Genomic DNA, 18481 nt, shown 5'->3' with positions numbered 1-18481 from the left:
TACAGTAATCTCTCAATTTACAATGGCCTCAAGATACAATATTTTCAGCATACAAAGTTACTGTCTGGACCATCGTAACTTGAGACCAGACTCAACATACATTGCTACAGTCAGTCCAGATCTGCGAAACATGTAAAAAAAATACTAGCTGATTGACCAATGAAAGTGGCCATTTTACTAGTAAAATCCCTGTGGTAGTGAGGTGCATGCACTGGTTGGCTGTCTGGTATCTCCTCTCTATAGTACAGTGTGATACTACATGTCCTGTGCTGCTCTTTACTTGTGCCAGGATGCTGTGCGCCTTTGGGCACCAGGTGAGGGCGGCTTCATTTTATTTTTCTGGGACCCTGTGTGATCTGTATAAAACCCTGAAAATGCTCCAGTCCTCTACATAGAAAGAAATTTAGAGTCTCTTGTAGCTCTTTCTGACTGTTGTATGTAAGGATGATCTTTCCCACCGCAGAGTTCTGATGCAGGTGCATCTGTACGGGCCTGCATCAGAACTCCCCACAGCACACTTTGAAGCTTGCGGTTGGAACCACTCGCTTCATAGTGTGCACTGACACGCGCTATTCACATGTCAGTTGTTTGCGGCGACACTAGAGGTCGCACAGACAGCCAGCCAACATATTTTCCCGTATTAACTACGGCCGTTGTTGCAATTGGCAACAACGGCCATAAGAATACAAAAAAAATACGTTGTGTGAACATAGCCTAAAGGGGTATTCCCAAGTGTGTAGGAGCCTGCAGCCAGCCCTAATCACTTACATGGGGCAGCACTGTAGTTCCCTACATAGCTGAGTGGCTTGGGGCTTTTGCAGGGCAAAAACAATGAAGAGGGCACAGTGCTACACCAACACAGAGTCTCCTTCAATCTTATGATTATTACAGCAATATACAATTATTTTATTATGCCACCTTAAGCGGTTAGGGTGCTGCTGTGCAGGGAAAACCCGGAATTGGTCCTTTTCTTTCTAACAGTTCTCTCATAAAGATTTTCTATCAGCTTAAGTGATGAGAATACCCCATTGGTTATATTTACACTGTTAAAGAGGAAGTCCGGCGGGGAGTTAAAAAAAATCACTACGGGCATGGGAAAATTGAAAAAACAAATCTGCTTATTGCTTCCCGAGCCCACACTGCGCCACATGACTGAGCTCCTTGACCTGGCCGGCTGTCATTTCCTCCACAGTTCCAAGTACGTCATGACCCGGCATCCATGTCGCTAGCTGGTGGGATTTAGCCCACTCAGCCAATCAGTGACTGTAGCGGTATCCCGCCCCAGTCACTGACTGGCTGACCGGCTGGGTGCTCAGAAGACAGCTGGTAGGGACCAGGAGCGGGTTGCAGCTCAGTGCGGGTGCCCCCCACCCCTTGTACTTAATGATTTTTTAGTTCCCTGCCGGACTTCTCCTTTAATGTACTGGTTTATTTTACATTTATTTTTACTTCTTTATTAGGATTGCATATAGTGCTACGAAACCTGTCTAGGGGAATTTATCAATCCCATGCCTGACATACTGTAGGTTGGCAAAAAGACACAGATTTTTTGGCAAACCAAGTGGACACTGTAATAATCCCTACCTATGTTCTCCGAAATAAGCTGCTACATGTAAAATGCAAATATTGGCCCCGATTTATCATTACCTGAAACCAAAACTGTCTGGATTTGCAGCCAGTAGCAACAAATCACATCTTGGCTTTTATATCTTAAAGGGAATCTGTCAGCATTCGGACTCAACCCAAGTTGCTGACATGGTTATATACGGTAGGTGAAAGCAACCTTGTGGACATGGTACCTCTGGTTTATCTGTCCGTGGAACACATATGGCACAATCCACGTGTTCTTACTGTAATCACTCTGGTTCCTCCTCCCTCTTCCATTTGAATAATAATTTCGTCTCGGCCTCCAGTTCACGCACCACTAATGTAAAGGGCTGTGTTTCCCGCATCCTCAGCCTGTGCAGGCATTTTAGCCAGCAAAAGCAGGGCACAGGTGCTGAACAGCCAAAGCTAATCTCTGTCCGTATGCATTCACCACATTTTCTGGCTACGGCGCCTACACGAGCTTAGGATGCCGGAAGCGAGCAGACATTTACATCAGCTGCACGTGAACTGGAGGCCGAGACAAAATTACTATTCAAATGGAAGAAGAAGGAGGGACCAGGGATTAGGTGTGACACAGCGTGGCACAGCCACAGAGCCGGAACTCCTTTTTAACTTTGATTACAGTGAGAAAACGGGACCAGACCGCTTTGATGAATCTGGCTAATTAGATTTAGGTTTCTTCCTGGTTCTGCAAAGAACAGGTGTAAGTTGAGGTCTGAGGTTAGAATAGAGTGGGATTTGGAAGTGGGTCTACCTCCTTGTCTCATGACATCAGACAGTCTGGTCTTAGTGGCTTCCATTATTATGTCTGTAGCTCCACTCTACACCTACAGTTTTTTTGTTAATAACCCAACTGTTCCTCCACCACATCCTTGTCTGACATGTAAAAGCTCTGTCCAGGTTTTTTATGTATATACATATTTTTTCTGCTCCAAAATACATCCAATTCACAAACTATACACATGGATATCCAGACTGAAACCCAATAAGTGTTCCAGCTGTAAACTAGAATTACTTTTTTTAAGTAAAAGTCCAGTGTTTTCTCATAAATTTGACAATTCTGTTTTAGGATCTTCATATATCATATTACCTAAAAGTCAGACATTAAGCATTCAAAATCCATATTAATATGAAAAGTCTAAAGTCTGAGCCATATGGTTAAAATAAACTCCATTTCATATTTGAAGCATGCCATTGTTTTCTCACCATTAGATGAAAATAATATAAGAATAAGAATTGCTAAAGTATAATGTTCATACAACGTATAAACAACGGCCTTTATTTGGAAATTAAAACAACGGCCGTTGATTTGAAAATCAGACAACAGCTGTTTTGAATAAATATTGCATTAAAGTCTAAGGACTACGGCTGTAAATAATTGACATAATCTTTAGTTCAACGGCCATAGTAAACAACGACTGTTGTTGGTATTGACTTCAATGCAAATCATTACAGTATGAACAGCTATTGTTTCAATTTAAAACAGACCTTTTTTTATAGGGGTACTCCAGCTTAACAAAATTTGTTTTCAAATCAAATGGTGTCCGAAAGTTATAAAAATTTGTAAATCACTTCTATTAAAACATTTCCAGTATTCTAAAACTTATCAGCTGCTGTATGTCCTGCAGGAAGCGGTGTATTCTTTCCAGTCACATACAGTGCTCTCTGCTGCCACCTCTGTCCATGTCAGGAACTGTACAGAGCAGGAGAGGTTTTCTATGGAGATTTGCTACTGCAAATCGGGACAGTTCCTGACATGGACAGAAGTGGCAGTAGAGAGCACTCTGTCAGAGTGGAAAGAATACACCACTTCCTGCAAAGCATACAGCAGCTGATAAGTGCTGTTGTAAATTTTTTTTCCACTGGAACAGCATAGGCAAATAAAATAAAAAAATAACATACACATACCACCACCTGTATTATGCAGCTCCAGTTCCTGCTGTGTGGCACTTTCTGGATTTGGGAGGTTATGTCACAGCTGACTCAGTCACACAGTGGGGACCAGAGTTGCATAATACTGATGTACTGAGGTAAGTGAATGTTACTTTTTAGTTTGCCCTCTCCCCAGGGCAAAGGACGTCTTACCCAAACAACGCTTAAAAGGGTTATCCAGTTTACTCACGTCAGTATGATTACAACAAACTGTAACTTGTATAACTTTTACGCCCAGTGCATGTAGGGATTAATCAAATTGATTTTTTAAATTTGTCCTTAACCTTCCTTACCGCAAAAGGATGTTCTGGCACGTCCTGCAGTGGGTGGGGGGATTCAGAGAGGGGTCCCACTGTGACCCCGCTCTGAACCGTTGTGCTCCTGCTATGAGCAGCCAGGGACCGTGGCAGTTAGACGGCGCCGCGGATTGCCGCTTCCGGCTAATAAGCACTGACACTGATCCCGACTCGGTAATCCAGAGATCTGGGTTTCAGCAGCCCAGAGCAATACAGTACTGATCTAATTAATCAGTACTTTATTGTGTATACTACGGCGTCTGACCGAGGCTTGAGCAGCAAGCTACTCCTTCTGCAGGTCAGACCACCCCCTGCTGTATATTAGCTCATCTATACTCAGCACTGAAATAGAAGGACTGTAAAATTTGTATTGTCCCCAGCTCTTCTTTCTCTTCCATGACAACTAGAGATGAGCTAATTAACAGTAAGTTTGGGTTTGCAAACTCCTGAACACTCTGCATTTGACTCCCGGTGGCTGGAGTAGGGGTATGCAGCCCGAGGACTGTCTGAAAAACATGGATAGAACATAAACATTTTACATACATTAAGGTCCCTTGCACACAACTGTCCCCAATTGCAGAAGGACAAATTCAGACAGTATAGCACCCATATATGCCCTGTGCACACATCTTTTTTTCACGGATCCGTGCTGGGGCCACTATCTGTCTCCTATTCCAAACTTCTCATAGATTGTCTGCCTTTGCTAGAAAAAGGCTTAAAAGGGTTGTCCAGCGAAAATCTTTTTCTTTCAAATTAACTGGTTTCAGAAAGTTATATAGATTTATAATTTACTTCTATTTAAAAATACTTCTGCTGTATGTTCTGCAGGAAATGTTTTTATTTTTAAACTGACACAGTGCTCTCTGCTGACATCTCTGTCCAAGATAGGAATTGTCCAAAGCAGCAGTAAATCCCCATAGAAAACCTCTCCCGCTCTAGACAGAGCAGAGGCGCACAAGGCATCCCATTGTAACAGGCTTCCGCTTGGAATTTCTGCCTGTTTTCCGAGTTCATGGTCCCAGCTTTTTACATATGGCTTTTTCTGGTAAAGTATTTGCAAGTATCTTGTATTTTTGTATAATTTAAAGTGACATTGTCACCCTCTTTTTGCATTATGACTTTTCTACACAGGTGCAAAGGGCACATTTTGCAGTTTTCATACCATATTTAATATCATACGTCATGGTGCTTGTATCTGTAAAAAGTGATCTTTTATCATCTGTGGATTTAGATATCTGGGCGGGGCTTCACGGCTGAAGTTCCATTTAGCCCAGCCCACAACGCCTCTGTTGGCCCCATTACGTCAGCGCCGCATAGGCCCCACCCCTCAACGACCATTGGAACAGGCCAGCCTAAAGGTCTAGGCCCCAACCCCTCTGGGTCGGCCTATACCATTGGCCGCTGAGGGGCGTGGCCTACATGTCTATGACATCACATGGACGGGCCAACTGTGGCATTGTGGGTGGGGCTAAGTGCAGCTTCGGCCATGTAGCCCCGTCCAGATAGCGCAATCCACAGATGATAAAAGATCACTTTTTACTGGAACAAGCACCATGACGTACGATATAAAATAAGGTATAAAAACTGCAAAATTTACTCTTTACACCTGTGTAAGTCAGAATGCAAAAAGGGGTGACAGTGTCACTTTAAATCGCCATGCTATGAATAGTAATATATTCGGTGATCAAGATTATTATTATTTATTTATTTAGCGCCCTTAATTCCAGAGAGCTATACAATAGATAGGGGTAACAAGCAGGAACAATACAAGATCAACACATTACATGGAGGAAAAAGACAGGCTGGTACATGGGGAAAGAGGACCCTTCCTGCGAGGGCTTACAATCTATAAGGTACTGGGAGAGAAACAGGAGGTAAAGTGCAGCTAGTCAAGTGTGATTCAGAATTATAGGTTGTAGCCTAGTTTGAAGAGATGAGTTTTCAGGTTACTTTTGAAGAAATTGATGGTGGATGAAAGCCGGTTGCGTCGGAGTAGTGAGTGCCAAATCGGGCTCGGGCAAAGTCTTGGAGGCGGTTGTGCGAGGTACAAACAAGGGGGAGTGCAGATGGAGGTCGCTGGAGGATCAAAGGTTGCGTGAGGGAGGGTAGCAAGATATCAGGTCAGAAATGTATGGAGGGGACAGGTTGTGGATGGCCTTGTACGTCATGGTCAACAATTTATAATGAATACGTTGGGCAATGGAGAGCGATTGAAGGGATTGGCAGAGGGGAGAGGCAGAGGCAAAGCAAGGGGAAAGGTTGATTAGTCGGGCAGCAGAGTTGAGGATAGACTGGAGGGGAGCACGGGAGTTAGATGGAAGGCCAGAGATGAGGGTGTTACAGTAGTCCAAGCGGGAAATAATGAGAGCATGTACCAGCAGTTTTGTGGAGTCAGGGGTGAAAAAAGATCGGATTCTGGAAATGTTTTTGATGTGAAGGCGGCAGGAGGTGGTCAGGGTTTGAATATGTGGTTTTAAGGACAGGGCAGAGTCAAAAGTGACCCCAAGGCAGCGGACTTGGGGGACAGGGGACAGGGGAGTGCAGCCATTGACAGATTAGACAGCAGGGTGGAGTGAGATGGGGGAAAGATGATAAGTTCTGTTTTGTCCATGTTGAGTTTTAGAAAGCGGGAGGAGAAGAAGGAAGATATGGCCGATAGACACTCTGGATTCCTGGATAGCAAAGAGGTGACATCCGGACCAGAGAGGTAGATCTGAGTGTCATCGGTGTAGAGATGGTAGCTGAAGCCGTGGAATTCTATGATATGTCCCAGGCCAGAAGTATAGATGGAGAAGAGAAGAGGCCTGAGAACAGAGCCTTGGGGAATATCAACAGTGAGGGGACAAGGAGAGGAGGTGGTGCGGGTGTGGAAAACACTAAAGGTCCGGTTGTAGAGGTAAGAGGAGATCCAGTAGAGGGCTAGGCTAGTGACACCAAGGGATGAGAGAATTTGTAAGAGGAGAGAATGGTCAACTGTGTCGAAGGCAGAAGATAGGTCAAGGAAAAGGAGCACAGAGTATTGGCGTGAGTTTTTGGCAGTTAGCAAGTCATTAGCCACTTTGTGGCATACACATTATAAGGCTGGGTTCACACTACATATATTTCAGTCAGTATTGTGGTCCTCATATTGCAACCAAAACCAGGAGTGGATTAAAAACACAGAAAGGATCTGTTCACACAATGATGAAATTGAGTGGATGGCCGCCATATAACAGTAAATAACAGCCATTATTTCAATATAACAGCCGTTGTTTTAAAATAACAGCAAATATTTGCTATTAAATGGCGGCCATCCACTCAATTTCAACATTGTGTGAACAGATCCTTTTTGTGTTTTTAATCCACTCCTGGTTTTGGTTGCAATATGAGGACCACAATACTGACTGAAATATACGTAGTGTGAACCCAGCCTAATTGTATACTATTTGTATCTTATTGTCCCTGTATTGTAGTCTCACGCAGTGGCGTAGCTACAGTGAAGGCAGGGAAGGCGACTGCTATGGGGCCCCTGCATGAAGGGGGCCCGAGGAAGCCTGCCCTGCTTTCATGGTAGGTACCCCGCTCCCCCAGGGGTCCAGAGAGGAAGAGGGACCCCCACTGCACTGTTCAGCCCCCTCACTGTAGTGCCGGGTGAGCGGGCTGAACAGAGGAGCAGGACCTGCCAGACGGCACAGGAGAGGGATTAAGGACCTCCTCAATACCTATGTGAAGATCAGCCCTGACTACAGGAGGAGGAGGGGGAAGCCTGGGAGCTGTAAGTGCTGTGTATTTGTGTCAGTGAGTGTATATATGTATCTGTGTATATATTTATATGTCAGTATGTGTATGTATCTGTGGCTATATATATATATGTGTTTGTGTATGTCAGCAATGTCTGTAGCACTGGTGTATATGTGTGTGTTTGTGTATGTCAGCAATGTCTGTAGCACTGGTGTATATGTGTGTGTTTGTGTATGTCAGCAATGTCTGTAGCACTGGTGTATATGTGTGTGTTTGCTCCCAAAGATGTTCTGCAGCAGCTTCTATTAATGCTGGGCTCTAATAAAAGAACCCACCATTAATATCTGCTGCATTTTCTTTTATTTCTGGTTCAGTATTTCTTATTACACTGAGATGATTTCCCTGTGTACAGTCTATTCATGGAGTATACATCAGCACTAGTGTAATCACATTACAGCGTATATATGTGTGTATGTCAGTGGCGTATCTGTATATATGTTAATGGTGCCTCCTTGTGTGTATATGTGCGTCAATGTCTGTGTTTGGCGGGGGGGGGGGGGGGGGGGGGGGCGTACAGGATTTATGGGGCCCCATACAGTTTTTTGCTATGGGGCCCCATGAATCCTAGCTACGCCCCTGGTCTCACGTGGTTGTACTTTACATGTATATGTGCTGTGACTAGTGATGAGAGAACATGTTCATTAATGTTCGTATGATCGTACAAACATGATGCTAAATGTTTGTGTTCGCCAATCACAAACAATTTGTTTAATAATCGGAATGGTTGTAACAATAATTTTCGAACATATTCAAACTTAGAAATGTACCAAACTGTTTACGTGTGTGTATGCAAATGAAATGCATACGCAACTGCATAATTTACACTTTGCACCTGATAATCTGTACGCACGTGTGTAGACCAAAATATGCGCTTCTACTGTATGTTCATTATTTGTTTGTGAACGATTTTTTTTAATGTTTATGTTTTGCATCCAAACCGAATGGGATGTTTGCTCATCACTAGTTGTGACTCCAACTCACACATAGATACATACACACACATACCTGATTGCTGATTTTAAAAGATTTTAGTGGAAAGTGTTTTGGTAAAGCTATTCATTTTACTACACGGGTGTGTCATGTATGCCTTGTGGTGTATGGGGTATTTGTATGTGTTGGTTCCAGTTTGGTCTGGCCTTTCTGGGTATATAGGTGTTAAAGGGGTATTCCACTCAAATATAACTTTTCATATGTTGCTGCCCATGTTGAGGCTAATAATTCATTCCATACATTATTCAGTCTCCTTTTCCCAGTTCTGAGTTGATGCTTTCTGCTGAAGACACAAAAAACTGTGTGTGAGCGTTTCTCTCTGTCTCTCCCTCCTACCCCCTTCTTAGATGGCTGATGTAAACAAGTCCCTATCTGCAACTTTGTAGCTTCTTTGTAATGCTTGAAGGGTTAATCTAAGGTCAAGTTAATCATAAACTTACTGTGATTATTAGAGACGAGCAAACCTCGAGCATGCTCGAGTCGATCCGAACCCGAACTTTCGGCATTTGATTAGCGGTGGCTGCTGAAGTTGGATAAAGCCCTAAAGCTATGTGGAAAACATGTATATAGTCATTGGCTGTATCCATGTTTTCCAGACAACCTTAAAGCTTTATCCTAGTTCCGCAGCCCCCGCTAATAAAATGCCGATCTTTCGGGTTCGGATGGACTCGAACTCGAACCCGGTTCGCTCATCTCTAGTGATTATCCCTCCCAGCATTACAAAATTGCTACAAAGTTGCAGAGAGGGACTTGTTTACATGAGCCATCTCGGAATGGAGCGGAGAGGCGTGGGAGACAGATAGGAAAACTCACACACAGTTTTTTGTGTCATCAGCAGACAGCAGTAGCTCAGAACTGGGGGAAGCAGACTGAATAGACAATAACAAATATGGAATGAATTGTTGCTACCATGGGTTATATTTGAGTGGAATACCCCTTTAATAACATAGTTTAAATGAACCTTCTTGTATGCAGTAGGAGCACCCCTTTAAATCGATGCATTATAAGCAGCCATAAAGTCACACATTAGCAAATACTAACTTTATATTGATGTAACTTTTTGTTGATGTAATTTTTGTGATTCCAGAATTTTTACATCTACTTGATCTGAAGAAGAAAAAAAAAGAGATGCCATTAATAAAATAATTTCAATCGATTTCATTCTAACACACGGTTATGATTGTTATTCTGCTGCTATATTTTACCTTTGTTTCCATGTATAAAAGTCTGTTGTATTCATTACGGTACAGTACAGTCTATGCAGACATGGCCAGCCAGTATAAATGCCCAGAGTGGCTTGTTTAATGCGTCTGTCTCAGCTGGCCTGTGTGCATCTGGTCTGAAATGCCATCACTGTTAAATAAATATTACTTTTTCTACATAGCTACTGCATAGAACGGTGTGGTTGATGTGTCCCTAGATTTCTTACAAAGCCCTGGCTTAACACATTAACATTCTCTAGATTCCCAACGTTTGTTAGTTTTATTAGTCTCTTTCACTGTACTTAAAGTCTAGGAGGTGCCGGAGATGTATTTTCTGGAATTAAAGGGGTTGTCCGGCGATAAAAAATTATTCACAGAATAACACACATTACAAAGTTATACAACTTTGTAATGTATGTTATGTCTGTGAATGGCCCCCTTCCCCGTGTTTCCCCCCAACCACGCTAGACCCGGAAGTGTGGTGCATTATACTCACCGCATCTCGTGTCGTCCACGGTCTCCGATCCTCAGCAGTGACGTCTTCTTCGGGAGGCCGGCGGATCTTCCCGAGTGCCGGCCGCCCTCTGCAGCGTCATCCGAAGCTCAGCCGCGATTGGCTGAGCATAACTGTGCTCAGCCAATCGCGGCTGAGCAGCTGATGACGTGGCCGCGCACGTGACAGGTAATGTATAGCGCACCACACTTCCGGGTACACGGGTGGGGGTGGTGGGACACGGGGAAGGGGGCCATTCACAGACATAACATACATTACAAAGTTGTATAACTTTGTAATGTGTGTTATTCTGTGAATAATTTTTTATCGCCGGACAACCCCTTTAAGATATTCTGAAACTTTAACAAGTAACTTCTTTGTTTCTCTCTGCTTTTTTTCAGGGTTTGCTGGGTGCATCATGTGACAGGAGTATGGGTGTACCCTCTTCTGGAATACATCAGCCCACTAGCCAAAATAGTCTTCTTCCTTCTAGTCACTGCCATCATTAACATCTACTATGTTCTGGGTGAAAAGCTAAACAGTTATATTTGGGACTTAGATAAATGTAAGTTTTAAAAGCAAAGACCTATAATATATCGCTGGATTTGTTTGATTTCCTGTTTATATCATTACTGACCTGTTGTGATTGCATCATACATTCATCCAAGGAGTTACAGCAGCACAAGACAACAATAAATACATGACAGGTGCACACCTTACCAAACTGGGACGGGTTGGCAGAAAAGCAAAAAGAGTAGAGGAGACAACCCAACTAAGTGAAAATCCAAGTTTTAATACCACAGTGCAAAAAAAAAAAAAAAAAAAAAATCAGCCACACATCTTATGGGATGTGTGACCAAGAGCTGTAGTAAAGGTGCACAGTAACAACCCAACTATCTTTTGTTTGGCTCAGGTGCATGACTAATCGAGCATTGGGAAGATACAGTAATTGAACTCCGATCACTGAGATGGTGATATAGAGCAGTAAAGGAGTTAATACCAGCAACCATATCACATAGCCTGTTTCTGCAAAAATAAGTTCTACCCTAAAAGTAAGCCCTAGCTGGATTTTCCAGGCTTGAAATAAAAGCCATACTTCAAAAATAAGCCCTATTTTTAGTCTGCGACTCCAGCTCTAGGATACTGTATGTCACAGAGACAAAATAGGCGTACCCTTGCTCCCAAGGTAACCCTACTACCTCCTTCCATGTCAGAGCAAAATCCGCTCATCCGCTTCCAAGTCCCACCCCCTTCCTCCCGGGATTGCAGATTTGGCCCAAATCTATGAATAGATTTGCTCATCTCTGACTTGTATACTGTATAGGTAACTGTACATTTTTACCCCAGCCAGGATTAATTTAAAAAGAATCGAGCATAATGTTTGATTTTTGCTTATGGAAAAAATAAGATCCACACCGGAAGTAAGCCCTAGAAAAAAATACTATAAGACCCTGTCTTATATTCGGAGAAACAAAGGAAGGTGTTGGCATCATTCTCCGACTCCATTCCTTAAGACTGGATGTCTTTAGGATTCCGTTAGTATTTTACAGGTGATATAATTATAGTCAGTGCATTAAGTATCACCATAGGGGTTGTGTGTTCATTTCTATTGATGGTCCTTGAGGACTGGAGATGGGGAACGCTGATCTAGGCTATGTTCACACTACGTATAAGACCGGCCGTTCTGTGACTTAAGTACCGGCCGGATGATCTTTCTGGCCACAGAACTCTGATACGGGCGCATCAGCGTGCGCCCGCATCAGAGCTTCCCATAGCCCACAGTGAAGCGAGCGGCTGTATGAACTGTGTGAACTGACAGGTCTTTCAGAATTCACTGATGTGTGTACGCTCCGGCCAGGATCCAATTGCACACAAGGCTATGTTCGACTCCGCAAAAAACTACGGCCGTAGTTCTGCGGCGAGAGCTACGGCCGTAGTTTTACGTAGTGTAAACATAGCCCTAGGGTATTAAAAGGGTTAATCCCAACATTCTTGGTAGCATGCAGCAGTCTTCACCAAGGCTTCTAAACCACATTTTTCCTATGCAAACAAGTTACATTAAAATATCCCCAAGGAAGTCATTGTTAAAAGGGTTGTCTTAACAATGGATAATTAGGGATACTGATGGGGCTACAGGAGACATGTCAGTGATATAAAAATACCTGCCCCTCTCTCCCACATTCTATACTGTCTATGCTGATCGGCCAGTCAGACACGTAAGTATAGATGAATGACATATCCCCGGCAGGATGCCCAATTATCATTTCATCTCGGAGAACCCCTTTAATTATGGATGATGACTCAAGGGGTAAGTTTAGTACCAGTATTTCTAGGATAGGTTTACTGTCAGGACTCTTCCACAACACAAATCTTTGTATTTTTTAACCATTATTTAAAACGGCAAAGTAACATCTTCAGGAATTGCCAGCTAATAGCACCATAGTGATCTATAACAGATTTGGTGTTCATTTTTCTCCAGGGTTGTATAGAAAATTTTTCCAAAAGCATTGTGAAACATCCACAGTCTTGTACACACTTAAAGTTTTTTTTCCTTTTTTTTATAGCAGTGGTTTTCTTTGTGGTGTCCTTCATATTCAGCATTTTTGTAATAGTGTACACATGAGGAGTTAGCATTTTCTGGAGTCCTCTGTATGTCTTTTGCTTTCTCACCTCTATCAGGATAACCTTTGGGCTCTTAATGGGATGTCCACTCCTAGGGAGGGCTGTAACAGTCCTAAATTGTCTCATTTGTCTCATTTTTAGCAATGCTTTTGTAGACGCTTTCCAGCATTCTGTGTCTATATAACACCAAGCCTCTCTGCTGCCACCACCGTCTAAATAAATTGAAAACTTGGAGTACCCCTTTAACTGATCACCTTTTGTTTTTGAAGAAGTCATTAAAGGGAAACTGTCAGTAAGTAAGAGGCATCTGACCAGCTGATATGTCCCTAAGGCACACAGGGCATTAAGGATGAAATTCCTTACCTAAATTTTCTGCCCCGCTTTCGTGTACTTTTGGTGTCTGGTGCAGCCGGACCCTTGTAATTAGACTATTGGGGCGGTGCTCTGCAGTAACCTCACTTCTGTGCTCATCACTGCCGAGCACCAGCTGAATATTCATTTGGAGGGGTGGGCCTGCCGGGGGCAACCCAAAGCACCAAACCACCTAATTAGCATATTGATTAAACTACACAAATACACGAGTACACAATAACTGCGCCGAGGATGAAGGTAAGAAACTCACATTCATTCATTCAGCATTCCATGTGCTATAGGGAGATGCTTCTAGCCTGCTCATAGTTTCCCTTTAACACATAGCTTGGCTTAGTTTTTCCTATGCACTGTGGATGTGCAGGGGAAACAGCATTGTGTAGTCAGATACGTAGAACTAGGGGACACGATCTGGGGTTAGTTGAGGGAAAGATCAGAAGCAATATGAGAAATTATTACTTTACTGAAATGGTAGTAGATGCCTGGAACAAACTTCCAGCATATATCTATCCTAAGATAATAATATTAAAGAAAAGAATATGAAGGCAGACTACTAGATATGCAAACTAAGGCAGACTAAGCGCTGCGGAATCTGTTGGCGCTATAAAAATAAATATTATTATAATTATTATTATTACTAGATGGCCTAGATGGTCTTTTTCTGACAAACCCTCTGCCCCCTGAGCTGGAGGCACTGGATAGATATCAATAAAATCATTTACAACATACTTTTGTTGCATGTGTCTGTTTTAATTACATACAAAAAGGCTTTCATTTGGGCCATAAATAGTGTCAAAGAGGCGGAACCTATTGTTCCTAGGGCCCTACCACTGCTACACCTCACTGTGCTGGATGCCTGCCCCTTTGCATAATCACTACTGAGCACTGAGCATGCAGCACAGTAAGGTTCTTTAGGCTTGGGGGTGGTTTGTTTGAAAGTAATGAAGGGCACTTACCTCCCTGGCTCCGGGATCTGGTGCAACCGCAGATTGGCTGGCCGGGCCTACAACATCATGAAACCAGGTCCCAGAAACGGCCAAACAACGTGACAGAGCAAATCAGATACCAGCAGCGCCGTGGGAGCCTAAACCATCTCGTAACATATGGAAAAAAAAGAGCTCCTGCCTGGAGTACCCCCTTTAAGAAAATTGTGCAGGGACCCTGGTTTGTGCAGGAGACTATAAAGCATTTACAATTACCACAGGACTACACATTACAGCAGAATCTTGCCTACAGTTTTATACCAGCCACTATCATTGATGTTGGGGCATTTTACTGTGTTTTCAAGCTATAGCTACATCTTCTTCAGCAGATATACACGCATACTGTATATGATGTAACACAGTGCCAGACAACTGGTCCACAAATGTTACTTGTGGCTGCTATTAGATAGACCTGTGCTGACCTGAAAAAAAGCTTTCACAACAGATTATCATCTAATGGGGTGATGAGAAGGATTTTGTTTTGTCGTTATTAGCCTCATATGTAAAATTACATTTTCAGACGTGGGGTATTGTGCCTTTGTGGAAAACCTGTTTCAAGAATGTTGCCGTTCCCAGAAGAAATACCTAAATGATTTTACCAGAAAGTACAGTCATCAAGTGTTTTCTTTATTTGAGAAATGTTGCCTCTGCCAGACAGACAAGTAGAAGGCCAGACTAAGCAGACTTTAGTAATGCAATGTAATGTATCCTTCAAGGAAATCAGCAGGCAACAAGGCCGGCATCACAGAAATAAATGTCCTATACAAGCAGCATCAGCTGAAATCATCTTTTGTGACAATATGCTATAAATTCAATTTCCAAAGTCAAGTAGCACCACACAGCAGCAGCTGTATGTAGTAGTGTTAAGCCAAGTGTGTTTCATTTCGGGGACCAGTTTAATAACACAAACCCTGCCTAAAAGTGCATTCTGGGGCCATTCTTGGACAATTTGGTGCATTAGAATAAATGTGGCTTCAGGGTAGTTTCACACGTACCGTATAGCAGCAGATTTGACTAAATCAATGAACACAGCATTAAATTCGCACTGTTAAATCTGCTGCGAATCCGCAGCAGATTTGATGCTGTGTTCATTCATTTAGTCAAATCTGCTGCAGATACAGTACATGTGAAGCTACCCTCAATGTCCCAAGTTTGGCAGCTTTTTCTTTTTTGCAAATATAATAGACAACAGGAGAAAACCTTATTAACAAATTAATACACCTGAAACCCATATAAATGCAACATTAATTTTCAATAACAAACAAAACTAGAATGCAAATGAACAACATGTTTCAGCATCAAATTAAAGCATTCTTCAGGACCAGATGCCAAAACACATTGCTTGCATTTTCCATTTTAATTTTGATGCACTGTGGTGTTAGTTTAACACAGGTGCAGCAGTTTGTATTTCTACAGTGTCTTTGGATTTTACAGGTGAAGCAGTAGGTATTACAATATGTAATTCTGCAGTGTGGTGTCGGGTTAAATCAGTGGAGCAGTATTTATTTCTGAACTGTAAAAAAAACGCAAAGGAGACAGCACATCCAGCAGAAATCCCTATGCGAAGTTTTGGCATAGTAGCCTTTTTCAAGCAGTGATACAACATGGTCCACAGACCCAGTATATATGTGCAACACAATGGGTCTGTGGACCATGTTCTGGGTCTGTGGACCATGTTGTATCACTGCTTGAACAGGGCTATTATGCCAAAACGTCGCATTGATGGGTGAATAAACCCTAAGGATTTCTGCTGGATGTGCTGTCTTCTTTGCGTTTTTTTGAATTACTGAAGCCAGTCTGATCCGGTTTGGTGAGGCGTGCACCCACACTCAATATTTCTTCACTGTGCTGCTGAAAGACTGTGTTTTTGATCTATTTCTGAACTGTGGGGTTGGGTTACTACAGTTTCGGAGCGTCAGTACTTATCACAATTTGTGAGTCCTCTCCCAACAGCATAATCCCAATTGGTGACCTTGATGTAGGCTATGTAGTGGGCCAATGTTAGCCCATATAAAAACAACATTAATTTTCAATAACAAACAAAATAAAAATGCAAATGAACAAGTTTTGATGCTAAAACACATTCACTTGCATAATTGTTTTGCTGCACTATGGTGTTAGTTTACAACAGGTGGAGCAATATGTACTTCTGTAGTGTGGTGTTGGGTTATTTAACGGGAGAAGTATATATTGCACTGTTGTGTTGGCTCATACAGGTGGAGCAGTATTTTTGCAGTGTAAGGTTGAGTTAAATAGGTGGAGCAGTATGCAGTGCTGAACTTTGGTGTTGGGTTATATAATTGAAGCAGTATGTATCGCTACACTGTGATGCTGGATTTTACAGGTATGGCAGTATGTATACAGATGGATCAGTACATATGCTATTGCTTTGTATTATATTAGTTAAAAATGACAAGCAGATGAGAGAGTTCCGTCTGATTGGAGCTACTAAGGGGGGTGGAGCTTAGGAAACTGCTGTATACAGATTTATTCTTACATTCTAGTTATTGCTACATATGAGCTGTAGAAATATGTATGCACCGAGCTGCTCCCCTAGTGGCAGCAGTAAGTAGCCAGAATTTTTCAGATTTTAAAATCTGGTCCTTTACCCCTATGTAAAAAAAAAGAAATGTGATCCAAAGTTGGATATTTAAATGTAGTGTCCTTTTCAATGTGATGTGTTGAATTATCAGTTAGTTTATGATAAGGGAAGAAAGGGTTAAAGATGGTGCCCATTGCTAGGCATATGTAGTACAGCATGCTTTCAAGTTGCTAACTCACTGTTTATTGCTTCATCTAAGCTGTTATTGTCCCAAGTGTTACTATTATTATTATTATTGTTATTATTATTATATATTCTTGTTGTGATGTAGTTATAACATTGAAGATTTTTTTTTTATATTTCCTTTTTAGCAATGGAAGCAGTGGACAAGAGGATCAAGACCGAATAATTCCTGCTATGCAACTGTAACAATTTTTCCCCTTCTATACAAAGCTAGAAGTCACTTCATCCACTATACAGTATAGTCAGTGTGCAGTGACATAAAGTGACTGACATGGTGTTCTAGAATCAAGAATTGGAACATGGATTGCAGCCACAAGTTAGCTTCATTATTTATCTGTTATACAATTTCCAATTGGTTTTCAAGGTAACATGAAAGGAAGGGGCAGCTGCCGCTGAGCAATCTCCTTAGTTCTAGTAGTACAGACATTGTAATAGAGTGTAGAAAGTTTATCTCCAAGGTGCACATAATTTAGGTTACTATAAGCTTTGTGTGATACTGACAGTTGTGATTTTGAGGTGCCAAGCCTTTTACCTGATAGAGATATGGATTACTATTGTATATGCTAAATGCTGTAGTCATTAGAATTGTTAGATTACTTACATTACATAACATTTCTATGGCATTTGCATATGACTGTTAGTTTCTTCACTGCCCTGTGTTATAAGAAAAAGAGACTAAGGAGGCATTCTGTCCGTGCATAGAAGATGTGCTACAGACCAAATTGTGAATGCTGGGAGCTCCAAATCAGTTTAAATCTACTGTCCCAAAACAGTCGCACAGCTGTGTCAATACAGTACCACAAAGATTTAAACAGTTTGATACATGATGCCGGGAACTCCGAACTCCATTCTGTTGCCCACCTCCGTATAAAAAGACGGATGAAAGATTAGATTATTGTATAAACAACCCCTACATCACCAAAAGTGTAAATTATGTACAGGATAGAATTAATATACAGGGCTACTTATAGTAATGTCACTAAAGTAAATGTATCTTTTTGAGAAACAAAGCATTTACTGTAATTTCAAGAAGGATAGTTCTCCCGACAAGTCTGTATTAGTTAATTCTTCCTAATAAAAAAACAACTGTAAAGCATCTTTTCAAAGCTCTCTGGTTTCTTCTCTGAGGAAGTGGGAAACACTATAACTGTATATAACACTCATCAATTAACAGTTGTGCTAATATATATGTGCTCTTTAATCCATTGATGCATTATCACACATAATACATTTACTTTGGTTTTATATATAGAGACATTTTCTATTAAATGACTATAATCATGGTCAATGCTTGTATTAATCTTGACACCTTTTACATTGCGTCTAGGATATTTGCTTTCCCGTACATTTAAAAAAAAAATTTATATTAGAAAGAGGATCTGCTTTTTGCACAAAGGAGACGGATATGTTCCCTAAATAAG

The 18481-nt window shown here is 41.8% G+C and overlaps 1 protein-coding gene across 4 annotated transcripts in view; it reads left to right on the top strand.

Moving 5' to 3' along the window:
- Positions 1-18177, top strand: part of AIG1 (androgen induced 1) — a 200334-nt gene extending 182157 nt beyond the window's left edge. For 3 of the 4 annotated variants that reach the window (XM_069973774.1, XM_069973772.1, XM_069973773.1), the window contains exons 5-6: positions 10703-10866; positions 17189-18177. In XM_069973774.1, coding sequence (XP_069829875.1) covers positions 10703-10866; positions 17189-17226 — 202 coding nt within the window. In that variant the 3' untranslated portion in view covers positions 17227-18177. Of the gene's footprint in view, positions 1-10702; positions 10867-13064; positions 13138-17188 lie in introns of those variants that run through there. The other variant, XM_069973775.1, reaches the window with a different exon arrangement.
- Positions 18178-18481: the final 304 nt, after the last annotated feature.

The sequence above is a fragment of the Dendropsophus ebraccatus genome, chromosome 6 (genome assembly GCF_027789765.1).
Source record: "Dendropsophus ebraccatus isolate aDenEbr1 chromosome 6, aDenEbr1.pat, whole genome shotgun sequence".
Lineage (NCBI taxonomy): Eukaryota > Metazoa > Chordata > Amphibia > Anura > Hylidae > Dendropsophus > Dendropsophus ebraccatus.
This window is presented reverse-complemented; position numbering and strand designations above follow the sequence as displayed.